Source organism: Trichoplusia ni, chromosome 3 (genome assembly GCF_003590095.1).
Source record: "Trichoplusia ni isolate ovarian cell line Hi5 chromosome 3, tn1, whole genome shotgun sequence".
NCBI classification, from domain to species: Eukaryota; Metazoa; Arthropoda; class Insecta; order Lepidoptera; family Noctuidae; genus Trichoplusia; species Trichoplusia ni.
In genome coordinates, this window is record NC_039480.1 from 2,416,366 (window position 1) to 2,435,647 (window position 19,282).

At 36.7% G+C, this 19,282-nt stretch overlaps 1 protein-coding gene and 1 long non-coding RNA gene across 4 annotated transcripts; both read left to right on the plus strand.

Annotated features, from left to right (window-relative positions):
• Positions 1-2,147: 2,147 nt before the first annotated feature.
• Positions 2,148-6,224, plus strand: LOC113508867. Its single transcript, XR_003402051.1, has 2 exons — positions 2,148-2,343; positions 5,953-6,224. It is a non-coding gene; the product is annotated as an uncharacterized LOC113508867 (long non-coding RNA).
• Positions 6,225-7,178: 954 nt separating this feature from the next.
• On the plus strand, positions 7,179-18,930 carry LOC113508865 (U1 small nuclear ribonucleoprotein 70 kDa). 3 transcript variants are annotated; one of them, XM_026892019.1, is made up of 10 exons: positions 7,179-7,518; positions 9,328-9,510; positions 10,185-10,247; positions 10,751-10,832; positions 14,826-14,927; positions 15,623-15,775; positions 16,149-16,153; positions 16,224-16,269; positions 17,691-17,866; positions 18,759-18,930. In XM_026892019.1, exons 1-10 carry the CDS (start codon positions 7,375-7,377, stop codon positions 18,879-18,881), a joined length of 1,077 nt encoding a protein of 358 aa, XP_026747820.1. In that variant the 5' UTR covers positions 7,179-7,374; the 3' UTR covers positions 18,882-18,930. The 3 variants fall into 3 exon arrangements, with proteins under 3 accessions (XP_026747820.1, XP_026747822.1, XP_026747821.1); XM_026892021.1 differs by having other exon boundaries at positions 16,152-16,239; XM_026892020.1 differs by lacking the exons at positions 16,149-16,153; positions 16,224-16,269 and having other exon boundaries at positions 7,180-7,518.
• The last annotated feature ends 352 nt before the right edge of the window (positions 18,931-19,282 follow it).

Below are 19,282 nucleotides of genomic sequence, written 5' to 3' on the forward strand. Positions count from 1 at the left end.
GGTTTAATACGTCTAGTCTTAATATTAAATGTCAATAAAGACAAATTATAGTCTGGGAGTTATTTAAGAATGTTTGTCCAGTCTAACTAAGAGGTATCGTGTTGTCTGTAACTGGGTTGAGGAGGTCAGATAGGCAGTCGCTCCTTGTAAAACACTGGTACTTAGCTGATTCCGGTTAGACTGGAAGAAGACCCCAACATGGTTGGGAAAAGGCTAGGATGATAATAAGTACGTTTGTGAATTGATTGAATACTGGGGTTTTGATAAGTTTAGCACCAAATGGCTGTGTGTGGACAGTTTTTCTGATATACTATCAAAGAATGAGAGATGAGATGAGAGAACCTACATGTGTGTTAAGAACATATAATATTTTGTAAATATTAGATTTGATAATAAATAAGTATTAATTGAAAGCAGGTATATGTGTTGTTAAGTATAGCATGAATATTGCATTAGAATAAATGATGACTAAGTATATAAAGTCGAAATGTTTTTAGTCCTTAATCAGATTAACAATTAAAATATATTACGCATGTATTTTTGTCTTTATCTGAACGACACATATTGACAAGAGAAACTGCTTTAAAGTTTAGGAGAGGGGGCTTGTGACGTAACGATGGAGTAACATTTATTCTCAATCGTGACGTCACGCGTAAGTTTCATTCTCTGTTATTTGATCAATTTACAATTACGGGACAAAAGAAAAATACGTATCCATTATTATGCATTAAAATACAAGGTGGACACTGAAACAGATTGATTTAATCCCTATTGCAATCATGTATTATATTATAAAGTAACGAAAAATAAGTCTTTTAATTATAAAAACTACTCTCACTAGTCTCAAAGTTTAATACGTTCCTCTGTTTGACTGCACGGATAGCCGAGTGGTTGAGGTCACCTCGCCAAACCCACTGTGCGACGTGTTACTTCGATCCTCGTGTAGGACAAGCATCAGCCGTAGTTAAGGGTAAACAGCGATAAGAGTCCCTTTTATTTCTATTGTCAGTACAAAATCAGCAATGTATTGGCTTCGATATTTGTAAAGTAATTGAGTGTATCAGAAAAACATTTGTAATAAGTTATTAACAGCTTCGGTAATGGCGCCCACCGTGGGGCAGCTCACAAGCGCGAGCGTGGTGATCAATGCTCGTTCTCTGTATGAGAGGCCTGCAGTGGGACAGTTACAGGCTGATAATAACTTTAAAGTTAAGATAAGTGATAATTAGAGTTAAACTAATTGTAAAAATAAATCAATCAAAAGTCGAATTTCTATTATTAGTGAACAAAAAAATACAGAATTATGCGAACTGATTTTTTCGTTTTATTTATTTAAATAGCTTTTCCAGCGAAATGATCCTATTGGTGCATCAAATGGGGGTAAGAACTATCCTAAGTCTTAATTATGGTTATAAACCATCTGTGTACCATAACCATGTGGTTTCTGAGTAAATGAGTAACAACGACATGAATTATGTCAATTTTATCAAAATCGGTCCAGCCGTTTTTATAGTCCTAAATTGCATTGTCATCGAGTTTGAAGCTACCCTGAAAATTTCAGCCTGCTAGCTTATCGGGAAGCACCTCAGATTGAGTTGCAAAAATCCAACCGGAACGACAAACAAACAAGAAAAGTGAGTTTATAAAACGTGGGAATTAAGTTTGACCGTTATAACGTGATGGGTATTGTGTGCAAAGTTTTTCTTCAACCTTTAAGCACCGTCAGTCTCGCAAATCTGATTCGCTCTTGATAGGTTTTACTCATCATCATCCTAGCTTTTTCCCAACTATGTTGGGGTCGGCTTCGAGTCTAACCGAATTCAGCTAAGTACCAGTGTTTTACAAGGAGCGACTGCCTATCGACCTCCTCAACCCAGTTACAGACAACACGATACCCCTTAGTAAGACTGGTTGTCAGACTTTCAAGCTTCTAACTACCTGTAACGACAGTCAAAGATGTAGGAATAACAGCCGGGACCCACAATGTAACGTGCCTTCCGAAACACGGAGGAACTCGTTATGACAAAGTTGTCACCCATCTACAGACCAACCGCGTCAAGCGTAGCTTTACCTGTGATCGGGTCACTTATGTAGTTATAGCTTAGCCTCCCTCCCTTACCTCACAGGTTTTTCTAAGTTCTTAAATAACTCCTATGAAGAAAGAACTTACCTCTTTCCTGTAGGTATCTTAAAAAACCTCTTGACAATCAATGTCAAATTTATTATGGACAAATCGAAATGTTTTAGATAAAATTATATTAATATTCGCCGGTATGTTCACGATTTGCATGTGAATCTGGCAATGACAGAATGCGATTTACTACCTAGAAAAGATCCTGTCATGTAAGTATTTATTAAATATATTATAATAGTAATCTAAATGAAATTAGCATCCTCCTCTCTTCTACATTGCCGTGCCCTACAGGGACCATAGTGTAACACCTGTTCAACATAATGGAGTGCAATAAAAATATTGAGTAGTGCGTACCGTAAAACGCGGTGGTTTCAAGGGGTGAAAAGAAAAGTGTTTTTTTAGGGTTCGCATGCATTTTCTTATATAAAAATTCTTGAATTCAATTACTTCATGAAACGCTTGAGAAATTTCGTATATTATTCATATTATGTCTTGTCAAACATCCAAATTTTAATTATAACTTTCTATCTACCAGAAAACCCCTCACGGACGCTAGAGATGCTACTATTGACGGCAATCTTTATCCAAACCATGTTAGGTAACTTAGGTATGGTACAGCTTCTTGTTGTACCTAAATCTTCTAAATACAATCTGGCCACAATTAATAAACTATTTTAAAAAGCAATACTTTGTTTAATAAGGATATAATTATCAATATTAAGCTTCCCTTCTAAACTTACTTATTTGCTGTGTCCAAAAGGCCATGTTATGATCTAATTATAAGTTTAACTACCTAAGCGTTAAAGAGCGACTGTCTATCTGACCTCTACAATCAGTTTATGACTCCCGCCCAAAGTAACAGATTGGAGCGATAATGTCGTGACTTCGCCCCCATAATCACGATTCGTTTGCGATGCAAGCGCGATTCAGTGCTACAGGGCCCCGATTCAGCTATTTACAATGGCCGGTGAATTAATTACAATTAGATTTGAAACTATTCGTATTCTCTTAAGTATTTTGCCGTCCCTTACTTTATTTCTTATTCCTATTCAATGTGTTGGAAAAATGCTAAAAATAATTCGAACACTGCCCATTTAATCCAATTTCCATTCATTCATCGGCCATAATTAGGTATATAAACTGCATTACATAAAAAAATATTTTCAATTACCAGGAAACAAACAATTTAACACATATTTAAATATTATTTAGTTATATACACAACGTACATATTTAATAAACTAATATCGCCCAAAAAAAATATGTTTAAAACTTTAAAACTAATTCATAGATAATGAATTGTTATTTCTTAGGTAGGGATGTGACAAATCTTACTAACTGTTTATGAGATGGTGACTTTTATTTTCTAGATATTGTTAAAATGGCCCGCGGACATAAATGCTGTGAGTACCTACTATTATTTCTTTGTGTTCTATTCTCTTCGTAGTTTATCATGTCATTTCACAATAAATTAAACATAGCACAATTCGTTAATTTATAGTTTTGTTTCTTGTTCCCGCAATGTGCTAACAAAGCTGGACCTTTACGTCTAGACCTAGAATGGTTTTCATTTTTATTCTATTTAATTCTAAAACATCTAATACTATCGAACCCAACCAAGATTCTTATTTAAGAAAATAAATAAATAATTAAAATACTATATTTGTCCTTCCACAAGGATTTGAGATTGTGAGATACGGAATTGTCCATTGCAGTTAATTCGGCGGGAAACGCTTACCTAGGTGCCGGCGCCATTTTGTAAATTAACAGTTTTTTTAAATGGCTTTATTTCAGTACGACTTTAGCTTCCAGTCTATCTGTTTGTAATTTGCAGATATTATTATGTAAAATAGAAACGTATACAATACGCGCTGAAAATACAATTTTTTACTTAAATTAATTCATTCATCAGCAGTTGTAGGTATCTACTCTCTAGATAACTCATTAACAGCTAACTTTTAACGCAAGATCTTTGTATTTATTTTTTCTTTTTCAGGTTGTCTCCCACGTTACGACAAGCCTCAATACCTTGTTAGTTATTACCCACAAGCTGATAAGAAACAAGCTTTGTTTTGTATTGCGTGCATTGGCTTTGGAGGTCTAATTATGTCTTTAATTGTTCTTGTAATTGTCTACATAAAGAAAGCGAACGTATAAAAAAATCTAGGCCCCTATTATGCTATTTACAATGACCGATGAATGGAAATTGGCGTTATTCGTATTATTCTAAGCATTTTTTTAACACAATTGTAAATTCGGCACGGTCAATACAATGCATTTCCAATTATTGTGTTGGCTAAATGCTATAGAAGATAGGAATAGTTTCAAATTTAATCCAATCGCCATTCATTCATCGGCCATTGTAAATAGTAGAATCGGGGCCTTGTTATCTATAGCTTGTTAATAGTTTTATTAACAAGATGTAATATTTTGTTATGCTTTGGCTTAAAACGCTTGTTTTGTATAGAAATTAATAGATAACGTTGTTTTCAAAAGTACTTTAGTCTATTTTGAGGTAGATTTTAGATGTCTTCTGCGAAGACTTCTATATCTATTGTCCGCTTATTTATGTCCCACAATGCTACTGCCATAAGGGAAGGTTTGGATATTAATCACCACGCTAGCTCACCGTAGGTGATTTCGGATACCAATATTTTATATCCCGATTTCTGCACGACATTTTCCTTCATCGTTTGTCAGTGGTGTCTTAGAATAATTGATAATAATGTGTATAATATTGATAAATCTTCTTAAGAGTCGATTCACACTAAAATAGGAGCGCCTGGTAGCCTCTATTTATTAGGTATAAACAATTTGGAATGTCACCAAAGTGAACAAAAAGGTGTTTTACATTTGAAGGCAAAAGCGACTAATGTCTCGAAATACTTTGCTCAGGCGCTGCTCTTTTTGTGGAGATATACCCTTAATCTATGAATTAGTTATAAATAGTTAACTATACTTATAAAAAAATAAAGTATAACCATTAAAAATATTTCGTAATAGGTACGGAGGTAGATTAGAACATCATTAAGACCGCCAAAGCACTCAAATTTATTGTAAACCCTATATTGCCATAAAGTAATTTATTTCTCCTCTCATTGACTAAAAAACAAATATTTTTTCCGTTAGATAGATTTCTAAAAGATATCGGACACGTATTTTTTCTTTTACCGCGTAAACACATTTATCTTATATATTCTGAATAGTTTATTAAAGAAAAAAAAATACGCACCAATATTTTTTTTTGAAATCCATCTGACAGTAGATTTTTTAAATAGAATACTTTCCATATTGGCTGAATTTCTAGACTATTCTTTTTACGTTATTAAAAGTCAGTTTTGTGAATTGATTTGTAATTAATTCAGATACATACGTTCTTTATTACTTCTCTTGCTGTAAAACTTGTTTAAAAAGTCATTTTTGATATTGTTTTTTATTTTATTTTCATTTTTGAAGTTGTTGTTATGTAAATGTTTGTGAATAAATTATTTTTGTATTTAAACGTGTTTTATTTGTTACCATCAATTCCTACTGGAGTACGTTACGTAGGATTTCATGTCAGGGTTGTCATGGAGCTTAGTAACCGAAACTTTCGGATATCTAAAAAAAAAACGAAAAACCCCGGTCAAGTGCAAGTCGGACTTGCGACAAATTCCGTACGAATGGCTGGATTGACGAGGTCAGATAGGCAGTCGCTCCTTGTAAAACACTGGTACTTAGCTGAAACCGACTAGACTGGAAGCCGACCTCAACATAGTTCGGAAAAGGCTAGGCCGATGATGAACACTCTTAATCTAAATCGCAGCCATTGTCCACAGATCTTTGTCAGAATTCTGCAACTGCGGGGGCGACTGCATGGACAAACCAAAGCCTGTCTATGGCCCTGCTTATCAAAACGCCTTCCGTTTCCGCGGCCCGCTCGCCGGCCAGAACACATGTTTTGGAAGAAATTTCAGATGCCTGTGGCTCCTAGGAATAGTGATAATAATGCTTTTGAGTATCTCTTTAATGGTGGTGTTGTTTTTAAAAAGAAATGGCGGTTTTGAGTAGTTTCGTTGTTTGTTATTAAAGATTAAGTTTTGTTCACATATGTTTTGTTTTTTTTTTCTGTTATTAATGTTAAGGCTGTGCATTTTATCGTTTAATCTAGCTGTTGCCTGCGACTCCGTCCGCGGGGACTTCAATTTACAGCGCGCGGTGATTCCCGTTTCCTTGGGGATGCCGAGGTAAAAAAATACCAAAAACCACTGTGAAAATATTTCATTATTTCTAATTGAATAGTTAGATTAATCTAATTTCCAGTTGAAAAGAAGCATAATTATGTCCTTTCTCAGGCTCTAGACTATCCGTGTAGCAAATTCATTACAATCGGTTCAGTAGATTTGCGTGAAAGCGAGACATACAGAGATACTTGCATATTGTATGGATAATACATTAGACCCGCGATCACCCGACAAAGGTAATGCTAGATTATCCAATTTACAGGCCTAGTAAATTTATGCTACGAAGATCCACAAAATGTACAAAGGCTAACGTTCAGTGTAGAATATCATTGAATTGATTTCTTATGTTATATTAATAATAATAATAAGTGTGTTCTGATTGCTACAACATGATTTTATATTCTATGGACGAATGTGGTGTTGCAAAAGCAAATTAGTGCGGCGTATGCCTGAAGTAAAATATTAATTTAATTTTGAACGCATATTTTTTCGTATTTTTGGTTTAAGGGCTATGGAGTACTAAGGGGTTGCCAAAAAATAAAGATTTCCTAAGCTTTAAGGAATATTCAACTATGTAGTAGAAAAATGAACCACCTTGGTGAAATTAAATTAAAATCCTCTTGCGATCTTTAGTAGTAGTAGTAGTTCAAATGATAATCCAAATTACGTGTATCAAAATTAAATAGACCTTTGATGACAACTGTGTTAATCGGATTCTATTAATTTAATTTAAGTACGTAATGTTGTTCTATTTATTTCTGGGTTTCTTCAAGAGTAATTTTGATAAAAAGGCTTGCAACACAGTCGGTAAATAAAAAAATATTACAACACCAATGGCGGAGAAAAGCGCGTTGTGTGTGATTAAAGCAGTATCGTATTTTTCTTAAATATAAAATAAAATAGCGTAAATTAGTTTCAAAGTTGATTAGATATGAATAAGACTATGTTTAGAGTATATAATGTGTAATAGAAGTGCCTGTGCAGTGTTACATTGAAGTTAGTTAGTGGCGTGGAACAATGACGCAGTTTTTGCCACCGAACTTGTTGGCATTATTTGCGGCGCGGGATCCTATCCCTTACCTGCCGCCGGCCGCTAAACTCCCTCACGAGAAGAAACAAAAAGGCTACGATGGCGTCGGAGCCTTCCTTAATGTCTTTGAGGTTAGTTTGACGATTTTAGGCAATTTGCGAAATATGCGATAAAAGTGGAAATTTTATGCAAATATGGCTGCATACGATCAATATTGTGGTGAATGCATTAAGTTAAAGCATTTTATGTAAACCTAAATAATAAATCGTTGTTTATGTGTATGCTTTGTTGATACAACTATGATATGATAACAAGTTTTCGTTTCACAGAAAATAGACACACAATTTCATATTAGTACTAACAAAAAGGGAAATGTGGTATTTTTGAGTAAAATACTTAGTTTTTAAGTAGTCTTATCTTGCAAACACAAAAATTTAATGCCTAGATTGCTGATATTCTCTTACAAATGAGCAACATACTCATACAAATAACATTACTTAAGAATTCACATTGCCTATTTATTTAATAACTTTTAACTCACTTTAATATCTTTCGGGAATCATAATTATTATAACTAGCCATCCATGCCCGACCAAGAGCTAAAGCCTTCCCTTCTTCCACTTATCTCGGTCTATGGCTAACTTAGCAAGTTTTGCGAGACGGAATCATGCTCGTCTTATCATATCTTCTGGGCCTGCTTCAAAATCTCTATCCTGTACATGTTATACAACTGAGGATGAGGTTGACTTAGCCTAGAACTTATTTGGAACCGAGTGTACCTAGTATGTGTGTATGTACCCTGTGCCCTGTCTAGTATAATTTCGGTTACTTTATTCCTCTCATTTCTTTTCATTTTCATTTAAGTACCTTACCTTTTCTACATAAGCTTTCCTATGATGTGAGCAATACAAAAATGTTGTTACAGTTAAGGCCTAGAAATGCTTAAATATTAATAATTTTGAGAATCCTTAGGAGATTCTATCAGTTTCGTTTATCGTCTAAATTACTATTTTTAACTATTTACTACCTGATTGGGCTTGGTCTAATTTGTGATAACACGCCATCAAAGGCTAAAACCCAAACACATACAAAAAAAATCATTAAAAATGGTCGAGCAATTTCAGAAGAGTTTAGTAACACTACACATGTAGATTGTATAATGACAAATAGCTCGCTATACAGTTTTGATATTGAGTATACAATGGAATAATTCTATTGAAAGTAATACAATAATGTTTTGTCAATCAATCATAACTCCATTAGTTCAGGTATAATAAAAAATCTTGGTGTACTTATCATTTTGTCTAAAAAGTACCAATCCACCTCAAAATAACCACTGAAATGTATCAGTGGTTATATTTATATAATGTGTTTGTATAAAATACGCACCAAGAATGATTTTAAATAAGTTACCTATACAAATGAGTGTAATGTACAATTGCTTCAGTATATTTATGTACAAAATGCCACTATATATCTTACAAGGATATAATAATACAATTCAAAACATTCCTATCCTCACAATTATTACTGAAGTGTCCCACTTATGACAAAGGTCACCTTACTCTTCTTCCACTTGTTACTTTTAACTCAGGTGACCATTACAGCTGAATACATTATTATTATTATTTTGGAAAACACACTAGCAGATAAAATGCACCTGTGTTTAGACAAAATGATTAATTTGCTTATAATTGTGGCTACCATTTTGTCTCCGGTTCGATCTCTGGTCGGGTCAATGTAAAAATTCACATTTCTACATTGTCTCGGGTCTGGGTTTTTGTGGTACCTTTGTTGTATCTGAATTCCATAACACAAGTGCTTTAGCAACTTACTTTGGGTTCAGAACAATGTATGTGATGTTGTCCGCATTTATTTATTTATAACTCATGCTTGAAACTTCAAGGCTAGTGTTATAATAGCTGTGATGTCCCTCCTAGCACCCATCGGAGACTCCGCCCCCGACACGAGTCGAGACCCGCGAGGAGCGCCTGGAGCGGCGCCGGCGCGAGCGCGCCGAGCAGACCGCCTACAAGCTGGAGCAGGAGATCGCGCTCTGGGACCCCAGCACCAACGCCAGGGCCACCATGGATCCTTTCAAGACTCTGTTTGTGGCCAGGATCGTGAGTATCCTTGATGTAGAGTACCCCGAAGCGTATAAACGGAATTCTTGATTAGACTCGCCTGTTTGTCTAGTGGTTAGTGAACCTGACTGCTATGCAGGAGGTCGTGGGTTCGAGCCCTGGCCAGGTCAAATGTTTGTGTGATGAGCACAGTCATTTGTTTTGTCTTGGTGTATTGCATGTATTTAGAAATATATAAATATGTTAATCAGTTGTCTAGTACTCATCTACTAGTCTTCTTGGCCTATTAGCTGATCATGTAACAGGATGGCCCCTGCCACCCGCGGGCCAGACCTTATGGTGGTTGCAGGTCGTCAATAGACTCTACTACGGGTTATGGGTCTGCAATCTGCCAAGTTACCGAGGTCACGGACGAAGAGTTTTAATTTGTAAATAAACGCCTCAGTGCGGGGACGGGGACCGTTTGAAAAATTATGGTTAAAGAAAATACACATTACAAGTAGAGATTGGAAATGAAGCTGAAACAGGTTTTCAAACAAATCAAAAGTTTTCATTTAAAAGAGGCCGTTTTCCCGGCACTTTTAGAATTTTATAATAATGTTTCTAAGTGTAGTTGAAGAAGACAATATGTCATTGTGTCCATAATGATTATGTCACAAGTAGGAAATTATGCTACGAACATTGTTCTTATTAATAATACATTTTATTTGCAGAACTATGACACGTCAGAATCCAAATTGAGAAGAGAGTTTGAAGGATATGGGGCTATTAAAAAAGTGAGTATCATTATTGAGGAGTGTTCCTTATGATTCTTGATGAATAAATCAAAATTCCTATTGCATTACCCTATTGCACGCCATCGAGATCTATCTTCGGCTGCTCGCATCCAGCTCTTGCCAGCCAGAGGCATTAATTGCACGTTAAATGATAAAATAATCGATATTCCAACGAATTAAGAACCTTTTTCTTTTTGAAGTTGGTTAAAAATAACAAAATCATCTTATAGAACTCGCACAGATAGCCGAGTGGTTGAGGTCGCGCGGGTTCGATCCCCGCGTAGGACAAGCGTTTATGTGATTGGCGAATGCTTGTCCTGATTCTGGGTGTCTTTGTGCATGTAATATTTATGTTTATAAAATCCCCCGCGATACAATAATTAAATTATTAGAAAATAAATGTGAAAAACTGGGAATTGAATAGCTAAGAACTCCGATTATGTCCAAAATTAGTTCTGTTACCCTAACAAACATAAAAACTCAAATACATAATGAACTTCCAGATCTGCATGATCTTCAACAAGGACAGCAGCAAGCCGCGCGGATACGCCTTCATCGAGTACGAACACGAGAGAGACATGCACTGTGAGTAGCGCCACACGCAGCGCGCAGGCGCCGGACACGGCCGTGCTACTGGGCGAATGTGAACTAGGGAACTAATGGTGTTATTACGAACTTGTTTCTATCGGAACTTTTGCCATATTTCCGAGAATGGTTCATACTCAAATAAATAAATGCGGACAACATCACATACATTGTTCTGAACCCAAAGTAAGTTGCTAAAGCACTTGTGTTATGGAATTCAGATACCACGAAGGTACCACAAACACCCAGACCCGAGACAGTGTAGAAATGTGAATTTTTACTCGACCGGAGATCGAAACCGGGATCTCAGAGCTAGCGACACCTTGAAACCGGTGCGTACGCCACTCGACCACGGAGGTCGTCCAATTTGTTATGAGAATCACAATAACTGCTTATAATATAGTCTTAGGACACATTGAATTTTTAAATATTACCCGTGAAGCTTGGCAACGGGGCCTTTTTTTGTTAGGCGGGGGAATCCCCATGGACACGCGCCCCCTCGGGGGAGAGAACGGCTAGTGTCAGACTCTTACTGACTAAACCTGACCGCCGGGTGACGTTAGGCCCGTTTTGTTGCCGACACGTGGAAGTGCATAGCATTGCTACACCATGACGGCCGCGGTTGGCAACTGGGCCTAACTCAGTTGCTGTTGTCTTTTCTCCGCTCGTCTGTTTAAGCTGAGCGAAGCGGAAAATATTCTTGCTTCAGATAATTTGGATGTGGGTTCCAAGACAGTCAATCGTTTCTGGACACGCCAATCTTAAATTTTGCTCCTGGTTTACAAGAGTTGCAAAGACGGACATGTGTGGCGGGCTTGATCCATTCTTAAACGGCAAACGCGTATGACTCGGATCGATCAATGATTAAAGCCAGTTGTTGCTGTCCTCTTCTAGACATAGGTCTCTTACAAGTGGTACTATGAGAATTGCTACATAAAAGTACCTAAATATTGTTAAAATACTATAGTTTTATAGAAAAATAAAGATTATTATTGCCACGGTTCTTGGAAAGCTTTCTCTCTAGAATTATATAAGTTTTTTGCCTATAAGTAAAGATAAAATCGTTTTCTGAGTGCTAGTAAAGACAAGAATTTCCTACCTTCAATATTTGATGAAACTAGACAATTTAGAAACCACATGTTTATCTAGTCCTAATATTTTAGCAAAAATATAATCTGTTAACACCTAGTTCACATTATCGTACCAGTAACATAGCGAATACCGAAATGCGTCTGTCTGTAGAGTTATCATCATTATTATAATGTATTATTAAAATAATCTATCTATTATTATTAATAATACATTACAATAATGATCTCTCCGAGTCATTACTTGGAAATGGACATTCTCGGAGGAGATGTCTTTGTCTTCTAGAGTTTTCTAGAACTACACGTGTTTTATTGAGAATTAAGTTTTATAAATTGACCGGTGTTATTCAAAATGTCCGGTCAATACAATATTTTCTTTAAAAATCATGTATTTTTATGACTTATGTTATTTTCTGATAAAGCTATATACTTTTTCATATTTTATCTTACAAAATAATAATAATCCATAGAAATTGTTTCTTTATTTGTATTTATTTTTATTTTATTATAATTATATTAGAAATTTACTTAACAATTATATTGCGTTTAGTATATTAAACTATGAACTGTAATGTAATATGTACTTATAAAACGAGCACTATATAATAATTAAAATACCTACATTATCTGCTAATAAATTAATTATCATTACAACTGTAATACGGTAAAAGAAATTTACAAATTAAAATACATCTCCTCCGAAAATGTAAACCGATTACGGCGTACACACAATACCGGTATACATAAATAAAATACAAAATACTTTATGAAATAATGATTAACGAGTAATTTTTCTTTCCGTACCAGAATGGGCGTTGCCTTCATTCGAGAGCACATAGGTTTGTATGTGGTAAGATACCAACATACATACAAATAAGGCATTTATGCCCCCGGTATTTACAAGGCCAGTTACGTATAGGCATTATGTATAAATATGGCCCCGGTGTATTGGCCAAATGTAATGAAATGCCCCGGTAATTTGATTCCGAAGTTGCAATGGTAATTTTTGTTTGTGTTTATTATGGTAAATTGCTGATTTTATTGTGGTAAATTGCCAACGGTATATAGGTTTTGTAAAATAACTTAGAAGAGTGAGTTTGGGATTATTTTGTGTGTAAGTTTTCGGAATAGAGATTAAAAATGTGCACTTTTTGGCCATGTTTTAAAATTATTGGTAAGTTACAAGAGTAAGGTCATTTATTAGTTCTTGTATGATAGTAAAAATCTTCTTTATTATAAATTAAATACGATAGTTTCATAAAATACGCGCTTTAATGTTTTCTACCTACATTTTTATGGCAATAATTATCGCAATATTACCATTATAATAACGAACAATGATTACCACTTTGGAATCTCTTAACGGCCACCATCTCGCCCGTAGTTCCTCTATCTAGTAAACAAAATGGCCGATTTTTAGTAGTTTTTTTTTTTATCAAAAAAAATTGTATGCGCCATCGGATCAAAGTAAGTAAAAATAAAAAAAATGGCGCCTCAGGTAATGTTCCCAACGGTTCGTCTAAACGGGTTGTAAGTAATTGTAAAAAAAATACGGTAGGTATCTCTGGTGGGTATGTTTTTTAATATTATCTATGACTAGTTTATCTATGGTCGTTCACCTTGGTAGGTATTAAAGAGTAGGTATGGAAATTTTTATTTTTTGTCTCATCCCGAATCGGTTTGTATTAATTATATGGCTCCATGGATGCTCGGACGATATTTTAATAACAGGTTGTATCTTTTTAATCAAATATTTGCGTCTAAAATAAGTTTGGTTTTAATGTTTTTTTGAAGCTGGTAACATTGAACTTATTTTAGACACAGATAATAAATGTTTATGTGGTAAATGGTCACGTCTCGTCGCGAAATAGGTAAAGAAATGTGTCCATTATAATATTTTTGTGCGTATATCTTAACTGCTATAGTTAAAAAGGGAATACCTTTAAATTTTATTTCAAGTAGGGGTTTGCAGACGTTTTTTGAAACGTTTATATTGTATGACTAGTTTCGCGGTTCCAAAATTTCATTCTTATTTAAAACATCCGGCAAGAAACTCTATAAGTAAAGTATTATTCAACTGCCTCTAGGACAAATCAGTCAAATTATTTAGACCTACAGATCGTGCTAAAAAACATTAATTAATTAATTGCATTTTAACTTTTTGCATTTTTTTTTACTGAGAAGTCACTTATTTGCAAGTATAAGTTGACCTAATAGTCGTTAAGGGTAGTTAAAAGCTAGAAAGTCTGACAACCAATTTAGCTAAGGGGTATCGTGTTGTCTGTAACTGGGTTGAGGAGGTCAGATAGACAGTCGCTCCTTGTAAAACACTGGTACTTAGCTGCATTTACACAACATAGTTACAAAGACTAGGTTGACTATGCTTTTATAACCAAGTTATTTAATATCCAGTATAAGACACTAAACTACAACTTAAATTAATATTATTTATAATTTGAATGCTTTAAGATATACGCACAAGATGTTTATAACAAACAGACAGATTGACGTGGACTAACGATGTTGTTACAATTGGTTGCCTAATGCCTGTACTTCTCCCACTGCTGGACAACTTATTTATAAAGAAAGAACAAGCATATTCATAGCCTCTCGTCTTGAATGAAGTTTAACTTAACTTTTTATTTATTTATTATATACAATTTGATATTTAACACCAAAAAATTAAACAACAAAAATTCGTAATGACATATTTAATGTTCTATTTTAAAAGCCTTAAATACCAGCAGAAAACATACATTTATATATTTTGCAAATCTCATTTAATAGTAACACTACACATCTATCTCCTACATAAACCTCAAAGGCAACCAATGAACCAGCTCTCGTTGACCGCGTCAACCGGTCTCGTGTCACGTCTGTCACTACATGCGTTGTCACGTTACAGCCGCGTACAAACACGCCGACGGCAAGAAGATCGACGGCAAGCGAGTGCTTGTTGACGTCGAGAGGGCGAGGACCGTCAAGGGATGGTTGCCGAGGAGGCTCGGTGAGTACACTTATACTAAGCGCCTGTTATCTCGCGCTATCTGGCAGATAAATTGAAAGTTGTTAAACCTCAAGTATGCAAGTAGTGCAGAGCCTTTTAATAGTTACGCTTTCACGTCTAAACCACAAACTGATTTTAATGAAAGTTGGTACAGAGTTGGAGTTGACCTTGAGAAAGAACATAGGATAGTTTTTATCCTGGTCTTTTGAAAAGTTCTCTTGGAAACGCGATATAACCGACCTCGACGCGGGCGAAGCCGCGGCGAAAAGCTAGTTTATAATATTATAAAGTAGGGATGAAATTTGAGCGGCTTTTGGGTATTTCGATTTTAGGGGGTAATAATTTATGTTTGAATGTTTCTATCATTTCATTGCGGGGGAGTCTGGAGTCTAAATAAAACAATATTAGGTTCTGGACAATTTACTTTGCGACTTTAATTACTGATGGACTGATGGGGACTCCAACGCGTAGCTCTATAGCTGTGATCGTGTTAAACTTGAACTACTCGGGGTCTTGATTACGCGGATAACCGAGTGGTATAGTTTACCGACGACCTACCGTCGCGGGCTCGATTCCCGCGTAAAACAAGCGTTTATCTGATCTATAGATGCTTGTTATGAATCATATTTGTGCAACCTTAACAAAAAGATAAAAAATCATTAGAGCGGGAGTTATAATAGTGTTTGCGTGTATAGGTGGAGGTCTCGGCGGAACCCGCAGGGGAGGAGCAGACGTGAACATCAAGCACTCCGGGAGAGAGGACAACGAGAGGGAGCGGGAGCGGTACCGCCTCGAGCAGCGGGACAGGGACGACCGCGCCAGGCATGAGCGGCCTGCCGACAGGAGTGGTGAGTGGGACAGGGGGATAGGGGACAGGGACAGACACAGGGAGTGGGGGATGCTGACGCAGAAATAGACAACTTTATTCTCATAGGAGTCATTGTCTTATAGGTGTCAGCAAGACACTATGATATTGGTGACGAGAGCTGCAAGTAAAAAATATTTACACTTAATTTGGTTTATAAGTTCTGAATTATTTTATTGAGTCAGCAAATTTCTATTTTGTTTGCGATTTGCTCGAAGTATTCAGTTTTATCATCAATTAAAATCAATCAATTCAATTCCATTTGTAAAATTGTATCATAATTTTAGTAGCACTGTTTCTAGTGTAACCGTTCGTAACTGAAGTTGGTCCACAATATGACTTGTGATGTGTTGCAGCAGGCAGCGGGCGGCGGCGCTCCCGCTCCCGCTCGCGGCGCCGCTCCGCCTCGCGCGGGCGCCGCCGCGAGCGCGAGCGGGAGCGGGACGCGCGCGACCGCGAGCCCGACGACGCCGAGCGGTGAGTGGACAACATACACTACATGACATATAAACACTCCACAACTCTCACACAACGCCTGTTTCGGCTCCGAACGTTGTTTTGGCCGTTTCTTTAATAAAAGACACGTACTCTTGATACAGAGCAGTTTAATCCGCTCAAACAATGGTACAAAACACAGTCGACTCGACCGTTGGTTTTGACCAACGGTCGAAACTCCTATATTTGACGACCTCCGTGGTTGGCACCGGTTTCAAGGTGTCGCTAACTCTGAAGTCCCGGGTTCGATCCCCGGTCGGGTCAATGTAAAAATTCACATTTCTACATTGTCTTGGGTCTGGGTAACGTGGTACCTTCGTTGTATCTGAATTCCATAACACAAGTGCTTCAGCAACTTACTTTGGGTTTAGAACAATGTATGTGATGTTGTCCGCATTTATTATTTATTAAAAATATAAATACTCGGCAACTCTCGCACAACGCCATCTAGTCTCAAACTAAACAAAGCTTGTATTATGAGTACTAGCTGATTAACATGCTTATATATTTCTAAATACATACATAATATAGATAAATTACACCCAGACACAGAACAAATGATCATGTTTATCACACAAATATTTGTTCTGGGTGGGAATCGAACCCACGACCTCCGGCATAGCAGTCAGGGCCACTAACCACTAGACCAACAAGCCAGTCTTAGAAAACAAGTTGAACATTCTCAGAACAACATAGAAATGTGGAATATGCATGATTTTTTATTTATTTTTTATATGTTTCTACTAGTTATTACATTACCAAACATACAAATATCACGTCCAAAATATAAACTATTATGCAAAAAATTAAATATTAAAATCGCGATCAATTTAAACGCGGCCATTTTGGCGCGCTTGCTCGTGACGTCACCATTACACGAGTTCGATGTCAACAGCAAAGTGATTGGTTTACAAAATTACCAAAAAATAAATAAAGTGAGTGAATATCGACTTAATTACCATGGATACAATACAATAACAATTATTCCTCCAAAAAGAAACCATACAAATAGCTTGTTGACAGCAGACGTCTCGTGTAAAACTGACGTCACGTTTTGTTCCACCAATAGTGTTGCGTTTCGAAAATTTGCGCGGTAATTTCAAAACAGCCACTTTTTGATGATTAAATTTCATTATTAAATTAAAATAAATTCTAAAAATAATTGTATAGTGTGTTTTCAGTAGCAATAAATATTACAAAAAAAAATATTTTGTCCATATTTAAGTCACGTGCATATTCCCCATTACGTCAATATTCTTCTCGTATAGAATACGTTTTTTACATATCCTCTACGGCCAGACATCGCGATGGAAGGAAAAACCCAATCAAAACCCACACACAGGCCCTACATACAAAAAACAACTATTAATTTTCAACTTTACTAATATTACATTCTCCCACAGCAACGGTCGCCGCCGCCGCTCCCGCTCGAGATCAGAGCGACGTCGTGAGCGACGCTCCGAGCGAGACAAGGAGCGCGAGAGGGAGCGGGACAAGAAGAGGTCCAGGCGAGACCGTGACAGGAAGGAACACAAGGTCAAGCCCGAGGACATCAAGGTCAAGGAGGAACCGCTCGATGGTGAGGGGATATTAACACCTTATTAGATTATCCTTAACTGTAACAGAGATTCTTTATGTTGATCACCAGCTCCTAATATTGACACATCATGATAAAGTCGTTAACCAAATGTTAAGACTCATTCGTGGGTGAATTTTAGAAGTTGGCTGCTCAAGAACAGAAATTTTATGATAAGACTGAACAATTATGTGAACTCTAGATAGATTACAGACATTAACTACCTTTTTAGAGCATAAAACTTGCCTGCACGTACGCCTGTGCTGAACGAAGTGTCAGACTTTGACTGACTATATCCCATCTATGTTCCTTTCTTGCCCTTTGTATATTGGGGCCGCGGTAACACCATCGGGCATGCTCGCCTGGGTTTTTGCCACCCAGGCCAGGGTCTACTCGGCCTATAGAGATATCTACCTATCTTCACATTGCTATCGAGAAACCTCTCTTAAAAATAATACTTAGTCGCGCACTGGTGTTGCCCACCTGCCGTCAATCGTGACGGTATCATAGGGGGCCCATCTAGTGAGTGGCGAGTCACCGCCTGCCAATTTGTTTACATACCCATGTGTAGAGAGGCAGGTGCCATAGTTTTCTGGAAACTCCAAGGAACTGGTCCACTTAACATGCCTCATATGTATAATAGCCTAATTATTTTTACATATATATTGCAATAGTTTTGTATCTACTTTGGATTCTTCATGTCCGTTCTCCCATAGAGCGGAGGTGAATGATCCCTAGTAGATACCCCATCACATATTAGATTAAAGTTCTCACGAAGGCCTCTGCACGTTGGACCTGTGTCCTCGTACACGCTTTAAAAAAGGACTGGATCTCTTCCCATGAAGTTATTCCGTGAATGAAAAGAGATTATTAATACAATAAATTTTGTCCCCAGACTACCCCGAGTTCAGTATGGCGCCCCTCGACGTACAGATTAAGCAAGAACCGCATGAGGATGAGAATAAATACAACCCCGAGGACACAAACGGTGACGACTACAACTACTAGATGTCTATAGAGGACACACGGACAGATATTATGTAATTAATTAATAAATATTACAAGAATTTTGGCGTTTTATTGCCATTTATGCCTGGATCTTCCAGCTCCACTAAACTGAATAAAATCTTAAGAATAGAAAGCCAGAAAAACTGTATCGTTGATCGGTTCTTCAATAAAACACTCAGGTTCGTTATATCTCACTTTTATTCGGTGCACTAGGTCGAGTGCCTGTGCTCAATTCACTGGATCGACTGTGAGAGATCGTCTCGGTTCGAATCACAATCACATTTTACAATTTTCCTACTTTCTATAATAATTCAATATAATTTAGTCTATTTTTACATCTAATTGAATAAAATCGACAGCGGTCCTTGTTGCCGGTGAAACCCTATGTCTACGATTTGTTGACCGGCAGCG

What these genes read in the sequence shown, in the direction of transcription:
- LOC113508865 (XM_026892021.1), top strand. Translation starts at nt 7,375, where the DNA reads ATGACGCAGTTTTTGCCACCGAACTTGTTGGCATTATTTGCGGCGCGG. An exon ending in ACACGAGAGAGACATGCACT is followed by an intron (nt 10,833 to 14,825) that starts GTGAGTAGCGCC and finishes GTCACGTTACAG; the next exon opens with CCGCGTACAAACACGCCGAC. An exon ending in ATGGTTGCCGAGGAGGCTCG is followed by an intron (nt 14,928 to 15,622) that starts GTGAGTACACTT and finishes TTGCGTGTATAG; the next exon opens with GTGGAGGTCTCGGCGGAACC.